Source organism: Pan paniscus, chromosome 20, assembly GCF_029289425.2.
Source record: "Pan paniscus chromosome 20, NHGRI_mPanPan1-v2.0_pri, whole genome shotgun sequence".
In the NCBI taxonomy this organism is placed as follows: domain Eukaryota; kingdom Metazoa; phylum Chordata; class Mammalia; order Primates; family Hominidae; genus Pan; species Pan paniscus.
The window spans coordinates 60,297,194-60,308,678 of record NC_073269.2 but is presented as its reverse complement, the minus strand read 5'-3'; the positions used below and the strand labels follow the sequence as shown (position 1 = coordinate 60,308,678).

Sequence of the window (11,485 nt, the reverse complement as noted above, 5' to 3'; positions counted from 1 at the left end):
GAGGAGGCATGGGGGAAGAGGCACGGGGCTTCCATACCCTCCCTGGGCGTCGCCCTCCAGGAGCCTTCGCATGCTCAGCCATCCAGAAACTCATGAAACCCAGTCCTCTGGGGCTTTTATGAAAGCTTCATGACATCAGCATTTCCTCCCACAAGGAACAGGGTGAGACTGTCTTCTGGGAGGGTCTTAAGATCCACTATCAGAAAGGCAGGGAACATTCGAGTCTTACTTTGGGTCAGGTGAAGTAAGGGCAGGAGGAGGTCAGAGGCCTCCCCTGAGGCCCAGCACAGCCAATGTTATAACAAAAGACTGTAACAAGGGCTATGGGAGTTACGAGCCAGGAACCGCGGGTGAAAACCAGCATATATCACAACATCACACTTCCCTCTCTGGACACACTGTGGCTTGCCATGCACTCCATATTGTAATCCTTGCTTCTCACTCCCAAATAAACTCAAAATCCAGGCAACCCTGGAGCAATGCAGCCTTGAATTCCAGGGGTCTCTTATATGCACACTTTTTCCAAACAAACGGGGATCAAAACTATTGCATTTGTGAGAAGCAAGACTTGCGTATATGAACGGCAGACTTTTCCTATATGCAGGCCCAGCAGAGACAATGTCAGGGCTGGAGTACAAGCAAGTGTTGGTACATGTAAGGGGTACTGAAACGAATTGCCTGTGTATCCCAAGAAACAACTGTACTGAGAGATCATATTCTCTAGGGGTTTATTTTTGGTTTTGTTTTTATTTTAGGTTAAAGCTTTGGATAGAATACCCAGTGTCTCCTTGTCCATCTGAAAAACATGCTGCTATGTGGAAGCACATCCTTGAGATTCACAAGGAGACACTGGGCAAGAAGACAAGGACGCCCCACTGTGCAGAGGTCCCCCTAATAAATGCTCTATGAACACCCTGGTGTTTAGTGCTTCTTTCTTTGGAATCCCAGCAGCTCTATCACTGGACGGTTTGGTGCACTCCCTTGAGGGAATTCCCCTGGGCTGCTTGGGGTCCACTCCAGCCTCAGGTGTAGCTGGAGGACGCAGCCTCCCACCTTGGTCTGGAGCCCTGAGCCCCTCACTGTCATTGCAGATCCCGGGGTTCCTCTCCCGGCTCCACTCAGTTTGCGGAAACCTCCACCCTAATGAGCCCTTGATGGTCCCGGGACCCTGTGGCATCTCACCTCTGGCCTCTGTTCTTTCCTGTGGATCCATCTACACTTGGGAACTTCCACACCCCTTTTACTGCTCATGACCTTGATGCTCTGGGTATTTCAGAAATGCTACACATACATTTCTCCAACACGGTCAGATGTGACATCTTGAGTGGACTCATCAATCACCTACAGAATGTGGAGTCCAACACCAAGATCCTCTCACGTCCCAAAGCCTCAGGTCTTACCCTGGTCTGGAAATCAAGCACAAATGAGCCCCTCCCAATGTCCCAGGCACCACTGACCCCACAACCACTGTGACCAGTGGGATTTGTGACATCAATCTGCAAAGGAAGAAACTGAGGCTCAGAGATGGGACATTACAAACCAAGGTCACGTAGGCAGTGGATGATAACCAGTCATCAAATAAATATCAACTCCCTCCCTAACTCCTCAAATCAAAGCTCAAACATAAGTCATTGTTCCCAAAATGTTGACCAGGAATTGAGGTGCAGAGGGACGGCTAAGGACGCAAGGGGCACCGAGGAGGCAGGAAAGACTCAGAGGTTTGTTCCCGGGGGGAGGGAGTGGATGCTGTAGCAAAAACATTTAAAAAGGGGAAGTTGAGAGGGGACTATTTGGTTGAAAGAAAACCCACAATCCAGTGTCAAGAAAGAAGTCAACTTTTCTTCCCCTATTTCCCTGCATTTCTCCTCTGTGCTCACTGCCACACGCAGCTCAGCCTGGACGGCACAGCCAGATGCGAGATGCTTCTCCGCTGATCTGAGTCTGCCTGCAGCATGGACCTGGGTCTTCCCTGAAGCATCTCCAGGGCTGGAGGGACGACTGCTATGGTGAGGACCCCACAGCGCTGAGCTGATGGACGGCTGAAGGAGGGAGGGTGACCATGTGGGAGGCCGTGAGAAGGAAGGGGAAGCCTCCGTTACCCTCATCTGGAAGGGCAGACACAGGAAGCACCAGTTCTATTTGCTGCTACATCCCAGCTCTCAGTGAGACGAGGAGAAACCAGACAGACAGTGGCTGGGGGTCAGGAAAGACCCCATTACAGTCTGAAATGTCTGCAGAGGGCCCGGTGCCTGCCCTAACCTCAGCCCTAAAAGAATGAGAGTCAGGCTCCTGGGAGGGTAGTTCTGCTTCCTGTGTGGCTGCAGATGACAACACACCATGAGAAGAAGGACCCAGCCTCCGAGTGTCCACACAGGGTGGGAAGGAGGGGAGGCTATTTCTCTCTGTGTGTCTCTGTCCTGCCAGCACCGAGGGCTTATCCATCCGCAGAGCAGGGCAGTGGGAGGAGACGCCATGACCCCCATCCTCACGGTCCTGATCTGTCTCGGTGAGATTTGAAGACAGAGGGGAGCTTCTAACCTAGGAGGGACCTCACTCCACAGCCAAACTCTGGTCCCTAAGGAGACTCCAGGGGCTCACAAAGATCCCAGGGAGGGGAGGACCTGCCCAGGCTTCAGGGGACAAATCCCTCACAGGGAACTCTCTTCCAGGGCTGAGCCTGGGCCCCAGGACCCATGTGCAGGCAGGTGAGTCTGTCCCCAGCTGTCCCAGGTCCCTCCTCATCACTGCAGACAAGGGGCTACCTCTGTGCAGCTGGGGATGGGGAATAGCAGTTCTGGGCTGACTGATGGGGGCATCTGGAGGGTCCTGGGCTGAGAGCTGAGAACTGTTGGGTGGGAAATGACTTAGAATCCTACCTTTGATTTCCTTCCAGGGACCCTCCCCAAGCCCACCCTCAGGGCTGAGCCAGACTCTGTGATCACCCAGGGGAGTCCCGTGACCCTCAGGTGTCAGGGGAGCCTTGAAGCCCAGGAGAACCATCTATATAGGGAGAAAAAATCAGCATCCTGGATTAAACGGATACAACCACAGCTTGTGAAGAAGGGCCAGTTCCCCATCCCATCCATCACCTGGGAACACGCAGGGCGGTATCGCTGTCAGTATTACAGCCGCTCTCAGTGGTCAGAGCCCAGTGATCCCCTGGAGCTGGTGGTGACAGGTGAGAGGACACTCAGGGCTCCCAGCCCCAGGCTCTGCCCTCAGGAAGGGGTTCGGCTCTCAGGGGCATCTCCGCTCTCACAGCCCAGCCCTGGGGATGATGTGGGAGGTGGGAGCCCCATTTAACACGGTGCCTCCTTCTCTCCTAGGAGCCTACAGCAAACCTACCCTCTCAGCCCTGCCCAGCCCTGTGGTGACCTCAGGAGGGAACGTGACCCTCCAGTGTGGCTCACACCTGGCATTTGGTGGCTTCACTCTGTGTAAGCAAGAAGAAGACGAACACCCACAATGCCTGAACTCCCAGGCCCGTATCCGTGGGGGGTCCTGGGCCATCTTCTCCGTGGGCCCCGTGAGCCCGAGTCGCAGGTGGTCGTACAGGTGCTATGGTTATGACTGGAGCTCTCCCTATGTGTGGTCTCTACCTAGTGATCTCCTGGAGCTCCTGGTCCCAGGTGAGAAATTCACAGCATTGCCTGGAGTTCCCTGAGTCTCCCTGAGTCTCCAGGCAGATGGGGAGCAGCTGCGTCTCAGGGCAGTTCCAGGTGGGATGATGTTGGGGCGAGAGGGTTCAGGGCTCCTGGGGCCAGAGACACAGGAAGATCAGCAGTGGTGAGGTCCCGGGGGAGAAGGAGGATTTGTGGGGAAGCCTGAGGGTCGGCTCCTGGAAACCATGACCACTTTTCCCAGGTGTTTCTAAGAAGCCATCACTCTCAGTGCAGCCGGGTCCTATTGTGGCCCCTGGGGAGAATCTGACCCTCCAGTGTGGCTCTGATGTCGGCTACGACAAATTTGTTCTGTACAAGGAGGGGGAACGCAACCTCCGCCAGCTCCATGGCCAGCAGTCCAAGGCTGGGCTCTCCCAGGCCAACTTCACCCTGGGCCCTGTGAGCCGCTCCCACGGGGGCCAGTACAGATGCTACGGCGCACACAACCTCTCCTCCGAGTGGTCGGCCCCCAGTGACCCCCTGGACATCCTGATCGCAGGTGAGGAGCCCAGCGGGTTCAGTCAGGGACGCAGGCTCAGCACAGGCACTGCCGGGGGAGCCCTGGTGGTGATGGCCGGGATGAGGGTTGGGGGTCCCAAGGGAGGGAGAGACAGAGACAGGGGTGGGTGGGGAGGGGGAGACTCAGAGGAAACAGAGACAGAGACTGAGGGTCCCAGAGAGAGGCCTGGGGAGGTGTCAGCTCAGAACAAGGTGGGGCAGCCCCTCACCCATCCTTCTTCTCTCCAGGACAGATCCCTGCCAGACCCGCCCTCTTGGTGCAGCCGGGCCCCACGGTGGCCTCAGGAGAGAACGTGACCCTGCTGTGTCAGTCACGGGAGCAGTTCCACACTTTCTTTCTGACCAAGGAGGGGGCAGCCGATCCCCCACTGCGTCTGCGATCACAGCACCAAGCTCAGCAGAACCAGGCTGAATTCCCCATGGGTCCTGTGACCTCGGCCCACGTGGGGACCTACAGATGCTATGGCTCACTCAGCTCCAACCCCTACCTGCTGTCTCACCCCAGTGACCCCCTGGGTCTCATGGTCTCAGGTGAGGGCCCTGACCCTGTCCTCTCTGAGCTCAAAGGCTCAGCTCAGGCCCTGCCCCCAAGCAGAGCTCTGGGACAAGAATGAATGAGGGGAGTGAAGGGGGAGGGTCCGCAGGGAAGGGTCCAGCCCATGGGAGGGTGGAAATAGGCAGGGACCTCCCACCCCTGGCTCCGACCCCTGAAGTCTCAGTAAAGAGCAGGGAGGGCTGGGAGGAGACGGGGGTGAACCTCAGAGATGTGATTAGACTGAGGGTGGAAGACGGAGGCCTCACCAGCCCCCCTCCTGATGTCTCCACCTCAGAATCTGAGCCTCTGGCTGTCCCAACCCCTAAGTCCTGACCCCATGGGTGACAAAAACTCCCAGCTCAAGAGAAGTTTCTAGACTCGTCTCAATGCTACCTCCAATATTCAGGGTCTGATTTCCAGGGCAGCAGCGGGGAGGGTGGACAGTAAAGGTGTGGTCTGCATGGCTTCCTGGGGCTCCAGGGATGGGGCAGGTGTTCCCTCCGTGGTGTTCAGAGGGGAGGGAGGTGTCTGAGGTTCAGCATTGATGAGCGGAGCAGCGGGATCTTTCCCCCTCCCCAAGCAGGATTCCCAGGAGCCGTCACCTCTCATAGGGGAGCCAGGGTCAGGGGAGTTCACAGTCAGGTGCTTGGTCTAGGAGTCAGGTGGGAGGAGCCCGGGGAGGTGGGGCTGGGTCTGTGATGGTTCAGCCTCTCCTTGGGAGGTGGAACTTCTGAAAAAGCCAGTTCCGCTCACACCCTGGACTCCCCATCTGAATAAGGGGGAGCTGCCTGGATGTGACTGCCCCAAAGCCCCTTCATTTCTGACCTTCTGGGGCATCTGGGATGTGGCTCATCCTAGACCTGCTCCCACCTGCAGCCCTCTCTGGCCCTGTCTGGATTGTCGCAATAACTGTAAGGGTTAAAAAAAAAAGCCAACAGAGATGGGGGCAGGTGCATGCAGTGTTACTCATCCCTCCTGGAATCTCAGCTTAGTAAGATAAAGCCACAATATTTTGGAAAGAACAAAAGTTTACAAACCCCACTGGTTGACAATCTCCCCTATCTCATGTACAAGAGAAAATCTCTCCAATTTTCTACCAAAAGCAACATCTGGCACAGCTCTGCAGGACCCCCAGACCCCGATCTTGTCCTGCACGATGTGTAATGAGTAGAGGAAGGAGAACAGGCTGGGTTAGCAGGATTTGGGGTCCAGCCTGACTTGGACACGGGGAAGATGCTGGGCTGATGGAGAAGGAAGAGAGGCAGGCGAGATGGAGAGAGGACAGATGGACAGTCTGTTGGCAGCTCTCATTTCTCATTTCCAAGAGCCCCTGAGGATGGAGCCCCTCACCCGCACCTGCGGGGTCCCTGGGTCCTCTTAGGACCAGAGAGGAGGCTGCTCGGGCCTCGGTGGGATCTGACTGTGATGAGGCTGGAGTCCGCACCAGACCTGCTCCTTTAGAGACAAGCACTCCAGCTGTGGGTGCCGCTTACACCGCCCCTCCTGTGCTCACCTGGAGGCCTCTGTGCTCAGGGAACCCCTGAGAGTAAGGAGGGGCCGTGCACTTGCTCCCTGGACGAGTCAGGCAATTATTCACAGCGAGTCTTGTGCATAACTCATTTCTGCTCTGCATTTTCTATACGCACGTGTCCATTGTTCCTTTTTTTCTAAAACGTTTAAAACAATATTTGAATATATAAATTTATAATTTTATTTGTTGTATGCACTTATTATTTAAAAATCATTAAAGTTACTCCCCCTTTAATTGGGTCTTGATTTAATTTATACATTCAATGTAGAAACAAATTTCTCATTAATATCAAATCTTCCTCCTTTAGACATTCAAAATGGAAATTTTCTCACTGAATTTAAGAAGTGTTTTGAAATTTTACTCATAAGAATATTTTATGCTCATTTTAACTTTCTAATTACTTTTCAGTAGATCTCTTTTAATTTCTGGTAAAATTTATATAAATTATAAAACAAGAATTTGATTTCTTTATTTCTAAATTGCATGCCAATATTTCTCACTCAAATACTAATATGCATATAACTTCGTATTAAGTATATACCTAAAGTTTTACATATATACACGTTTATGCACAATTATATACTTACATATGAAAGTGTGTAGGTACTTCTAAATACATTTTTATGTGTATTCATCCATATGCTTAATATATTTGACGTGACAGGTCTTTACATGTTTGTTATTGGTTTTCTCAGCTAGATTCACACCTCGTAAAAGCAGAAATATTGATTTATGAAGCTCGGATAGCACCACCATTTAGCATACGTATATCTGTGTGTGTGGGCATGTGTGCGCCTGTGTCGCATTCAAAGGGTTACTGCCTGTATGAGGAATTCGTTACTTAGGGATTAAACAGAAGATGAAACCCCAGGTGAAGTGGTTGAGGGCATGAAGGGGAGGCAGACCCAGACTTTCACCCCTTTGTGTTCCTGACATTCAAGAGCCCCTGAGGTCCAACACCTCCTCCATGGAGCCTGGGTCCTCAGCTGGTGGATCCGTGAAACTCTCATCTCCAGGGGCATTGGCTTCTGTGGTCCTGCACCTGCTCCCTGCAGCCCAGTAGGGCTCAGAGAGCACACAGAGAGCACATAAGGTCCCAGGCTGTACAGAGAGCACACAAGGTCTCAGTCATTTCTAGACTGGGGACCACTTTTCTTATAGATGCTGAGCTCCTGGCGTGCAGGAAAACTCTCCCAAACGACTCAGGAGCCGAGTTTGGATTTGTAGAACACAGGAAGTCTGAAATAATTTAATGAGGAGACTGGAGGGAACCCTGCTACAGCAGAGGAAGGGTTTATTGAAGAACTCCATAAAACTCATGTCAAGAGACACAGGGGAAAAGAAGAATGCAGAGCCCAGGAGTGAGGCTGGGCTCAAGGCTCTTCTCCACTGTTTTGATTCTCAGAAGCAGCTGAGACCCTCAGCCCATCACAAAACAAGACAGACTCCACAACTAGTGAGTGAGGAGATGCTCTCAGTTATGGGACTGGCACAGAGGGTCAGGTCCTGTAAAGGGGAGGTGGGTGCCCTGGGTGGACATACAGGGGTCCTGGGGTGATTCTGATCTGCCCTGACCTCTGTGACCTCTTTGTCCAGCATCCCTAGGCCAACACCCCCAGGATTACACAGTGGAGAATCTCATCCACATGGGTGTGGCTGGCTTGGTCCTGGTGGTCCTCGGGATTCTGCTATTTGAGGCTCAGCACAGCCAGAGAAGCCTCCAAGATGCAGCCGGGAGGTGAACAGCAGAGAGGACAATGCACCCTTCAGCGTGGTGGAGCCCCAGGGACAGATCTGATGATCCCAGGAGGCTCTGGAGGACAATCTAGGACCTACGTCATCTGGACTGTCTGTTGGTCATTTCTAGAGATAGGAATCCATATTTGAGTGCAGGGAAACTGTCTGGGGTGATTCCTAGAAGATCATTAAACTGTGATACATTTTTTTATCTATGAATGTTGACTTTCCTTGACTGGATCTCTTTCTTTTCCCATCCCCAGACATAAGGCTCCATCCCACATGGCACCGTTGGGTCCACACCTCCACACACCTGCGTGCTCTGGTCCATGGCATGTGACACAGTTTTCCTTATTCCTCATTGTCACACTCCTTGATGTCCCTTACTGAGTCCCCATCTCTTCAGTTCAGAGATCCAAACCTGAACCACCAACTAAATCAATGACAGAGCAGATTCCAACCAGGTAAAGATAAATCCACCCTGCTGCCCTGACAACCTCTCTGCACCTTGTGAGCCCTTCACTCTTTCTCAGATGCTATCTGTGTAATTTCTCCTGAAATATCACCACTTGGAATCATCACACTGGCATTTCAAGTGACACCACAGCTATGCTGTTTCTGAAAAAGACATCTTTAAAATGCCGTAATTAGTGGTATCTAGCAATTTCTGTGACATAAATATTTTTTCATGGCCCAAATCAAGGTGCCAATGAGTTCTCACTGAATGCAGGATTGGGAAGCAAGGGACAGAACTGTCTTCACTAATGAGCACCCGGCACCTGCGGCACATCCCACTGAGAGCTCACCCATATACCTACAGTCCTTTCTATTTCAGAGGCAATGCAATGATTACTTCTGCTTCAGTGTTATGGCACAGGTCAAATGAAATTCTGACACTGTTATCCTAGCATATCCACAAAAGACAAACCTATTAATGTCTGATGTGAGAGATAACACGGCTCACCTAAAAATCTAAGTACAACGTAAGAAAAATGTTAACAGAACTATGCAGCTTCGATGGAAGAATTCTTTTTTTTTTTTTTTTTTTTTTTTTTTTGGACAGAGTTTTGCTATTGTCACCCAGGCTGGAGTGCAATGGCAGGATCTCAGCTCACTGCTACTTCCGCGTCCCGGGTTCAAGCGATTCTCCTGCCTCTGCCTCCCAAGTAACTGGACTACAGGTGTGCACCACCATGCCCGGATAACTTTTCTATTTTTACTAGAGACGGGGTTTCAGCATGTTAGTCAGGCTGGTCTTGAACTCCTGATCTCAGGTGATCTGCCCCCTTGGCCTCCCAAAGTGCTGGGATTACAGGTGTAAGGCACTGTGCCCGGCTGATGGAAGAATTCTTAAGTGACTCGTCCTAATTTCTGCCAGTCCACGCACTCCTTGGCTTGGGGCAGCATCGCGCCAATTTCTGCCTCCATCTTCTCAATGCTTACGTCTACCTGGGTGCCTCTGTCTTCACACCCATTCTTCTGTGTGTGTCTCTTCTCTTCTTCAGATTATGATATCACTCAGATCAGATTAGGACTCATCCTAATTCGTTATGATCCCTTGATCATAACTTAAATGCATTTGCAAAGACTCTATTTCCAACTATGTTCACATTTATAGCTAATGGGTCTCAGAATTTTAACATGTACATTAAGGGAACAAGTCAATTTATTTTTTTAAAAATGCTTATAGAAATACATTTAACCAAATACAAAAATTAGGTGGGCGTGGTGGCGCATGCCTGTAATCCCAGCTACTCGGGAGGCTGAGGCAGGAGAATTGCTTGAACCTGGGAGGCGGAGGTTGCAGTGAGCTGAGATCGTGCCATTGCACTCCAGCCTGGGCAACAGAGTGAGACTCAGTCTCAAAAAAAAAAAAAAAGGAAAAGAAATACATCTAACCAAAGAGATGCAATACGTATACACTGATAATTTAAAAATACTGCTCAAAGAAATAACAAAAGACCTAAATGAGGAAAAAGCCTCCCCAGTATCATAAATCAAAAGGCTTAAGATTAGTTCTGTCCCTCTAGAGAACCTTGACTAACACACTCATCCCTTTTTTGTGTTAGGGGGCCTCTCACTCGCTCACCCCCTCCTCTTGTTAGGAGGCTCTCCTGGCTCTGGGCTTTTATCCTCTGTGCTTTCCATGTCCCCATGGTTCTCTGGTGAGCCTCGGGGTGCTCTCTGAGAAGATCCACTGGTGTTTTGGTATTTACTCACCATTTTGATTCCTCTTAAGGAGAGAGGCACATGCCAGCTGTTCCCATTCACCCAACTTGAGCCCCTGGTCATTTTTTCCACCACTTTTTACTCGGGAAATCCAGTCCCAATGTGCTTGTCATTCGAGAATAATTTCCACTTTCTCCAGTAGTTTTAAAATTACTCTTTATTTATTCTAGATACCTTTCATTCTACCATGGTCAAGATATTAATTTTATTTATAAATTTGTGCACGTTGTTCTTTGTTCATTTCTGTAAAAATGTCAACTGTTTTCTTTGCAAGTTTTACTGACTAACATTATCCTTATTTCTTTCATTCTGAAAGTGTGATCCATAGAGAGATAGCTGTTTACCCTTCTCATTCTATTTCTTGTGTGCATTAATTATGTTTTCCATTTTTCATTTCTAAAGTTGCTCTGATGACTTCTGAAAATTTTAATAAACATTCTACACCAATATAATATTTATCATTTTAGCTGTGTCTTGTTCTGGATGAAATTATTTCTAAATGTGTTAATATAATTTACAATTTTTCACCTCAAAATATCTTTCTAATTCATTTCTAGAATTGCCTGTTTTTTCTCTAATAGACGGTTTGATTTTTATTCCTCTTGGGTGACTTTTCTCTTACCCAATTGATCTTCCATTCAGGGTTTCTCCCAGGACCGACTCAGGAATGGAAACTGAGGAAGGGCATTGCTGTGGCCACTCGTGCCCTGCAGTGTCCACGCTCCCAAGCTTAGAATCAGCTCTGTGTTGTGCCCAGTATGGCAGGGCTCATGTGAGCCTCACACACATGTGTGAGAGATGCCCGGTCCAGCAATGATAAAGCGAGTCTGTGTCATGCCCACCCGGGAAGGTGGCTCAGTGGTGAGTGTGGCCCGGGTCACTGAGTGGAGCTATCCCAGGGTCTGTCCACAAACACAGAAGAGGGGGAGCCAGTATCTCTAGGGTCCAACGGTCTCCTCCATTTCTTTCTTTGTTCTGAGAGAGAGACAAAGTGCCATGACTGCTCTGTGGGCTGGACAGATGCATGTTTCCACCTGCAGGCTGGAACCCAAGCTGAGGTCTTGAGCATTCCCAGGTACTCATAAAGTACTTTAGGTTTTTTCCAGAAAACACTGAAAAATTAACTCTTTTGCTAAAGATGTGGAAACAAGCCTTGCCCTGAACCAAATTCCTGAAACTCTCAGGTTAAACTTTGTAACCCAATCCCTTCACTCTAGACACCCAGTAGGAAATTCACATGTGCAAGGATGAGATGACTTTGGTCAAACTGAG

The 11,485-nt window shown here is 50.2% G+C and overlaps 1 protein-coding gene across 5 annotated transcripts; it reads left to right on the top strand.

Moving 5' to 3' along the window:
- The first annotated feature begins 1,843 nt into the window (after positions 1 to 1,843).
- Positions 1,844 to 10,617, top strand: LOC117974252 (leukocyte immunoglobulin-like receptor subfamily A member 2). 5 transcript variants are annotated; one of them, XM_034946439.3, is made up of 9 exons: positions 1,844 to 2,006; positions 2,425 to 2,506; positions 2,670 to 2,705; positions 2,894 to 3,178; positions 3,327 to 3,629; positions 3,865 to 4,161; positions 4,410 to 4,712; positions 7,653 to 7,703; positions 7,844 to 10,617. In XM_034946439.3, the coding sequence occupies exons 1-9, from the start codon at positions 2,004 to 2,006 to the stop codon at positions 7,987 to 7,989; spliced, it is 1,506 nt and encodes a 501-aa protein (XP_034802330.3). In that variant the 5' UTR covers positions 1,844 to 2,003; the 3' UTR covers positions 7,990 to 10,617. The 5 variants fall into 5 exon arrangements, with proteins under 5 accessions (XP_034802330.3, XP_034802331.3, XP_034802332.3 ...); XM_034946440.3 differs by lacking the exon at positions 2,670 to 2,705; XM_034946441.3 differs by lacking the exon at positions 7,653 to 7,703.
- Positions 10,618 to 11,485: the final 868 nt, after the last annotated feature.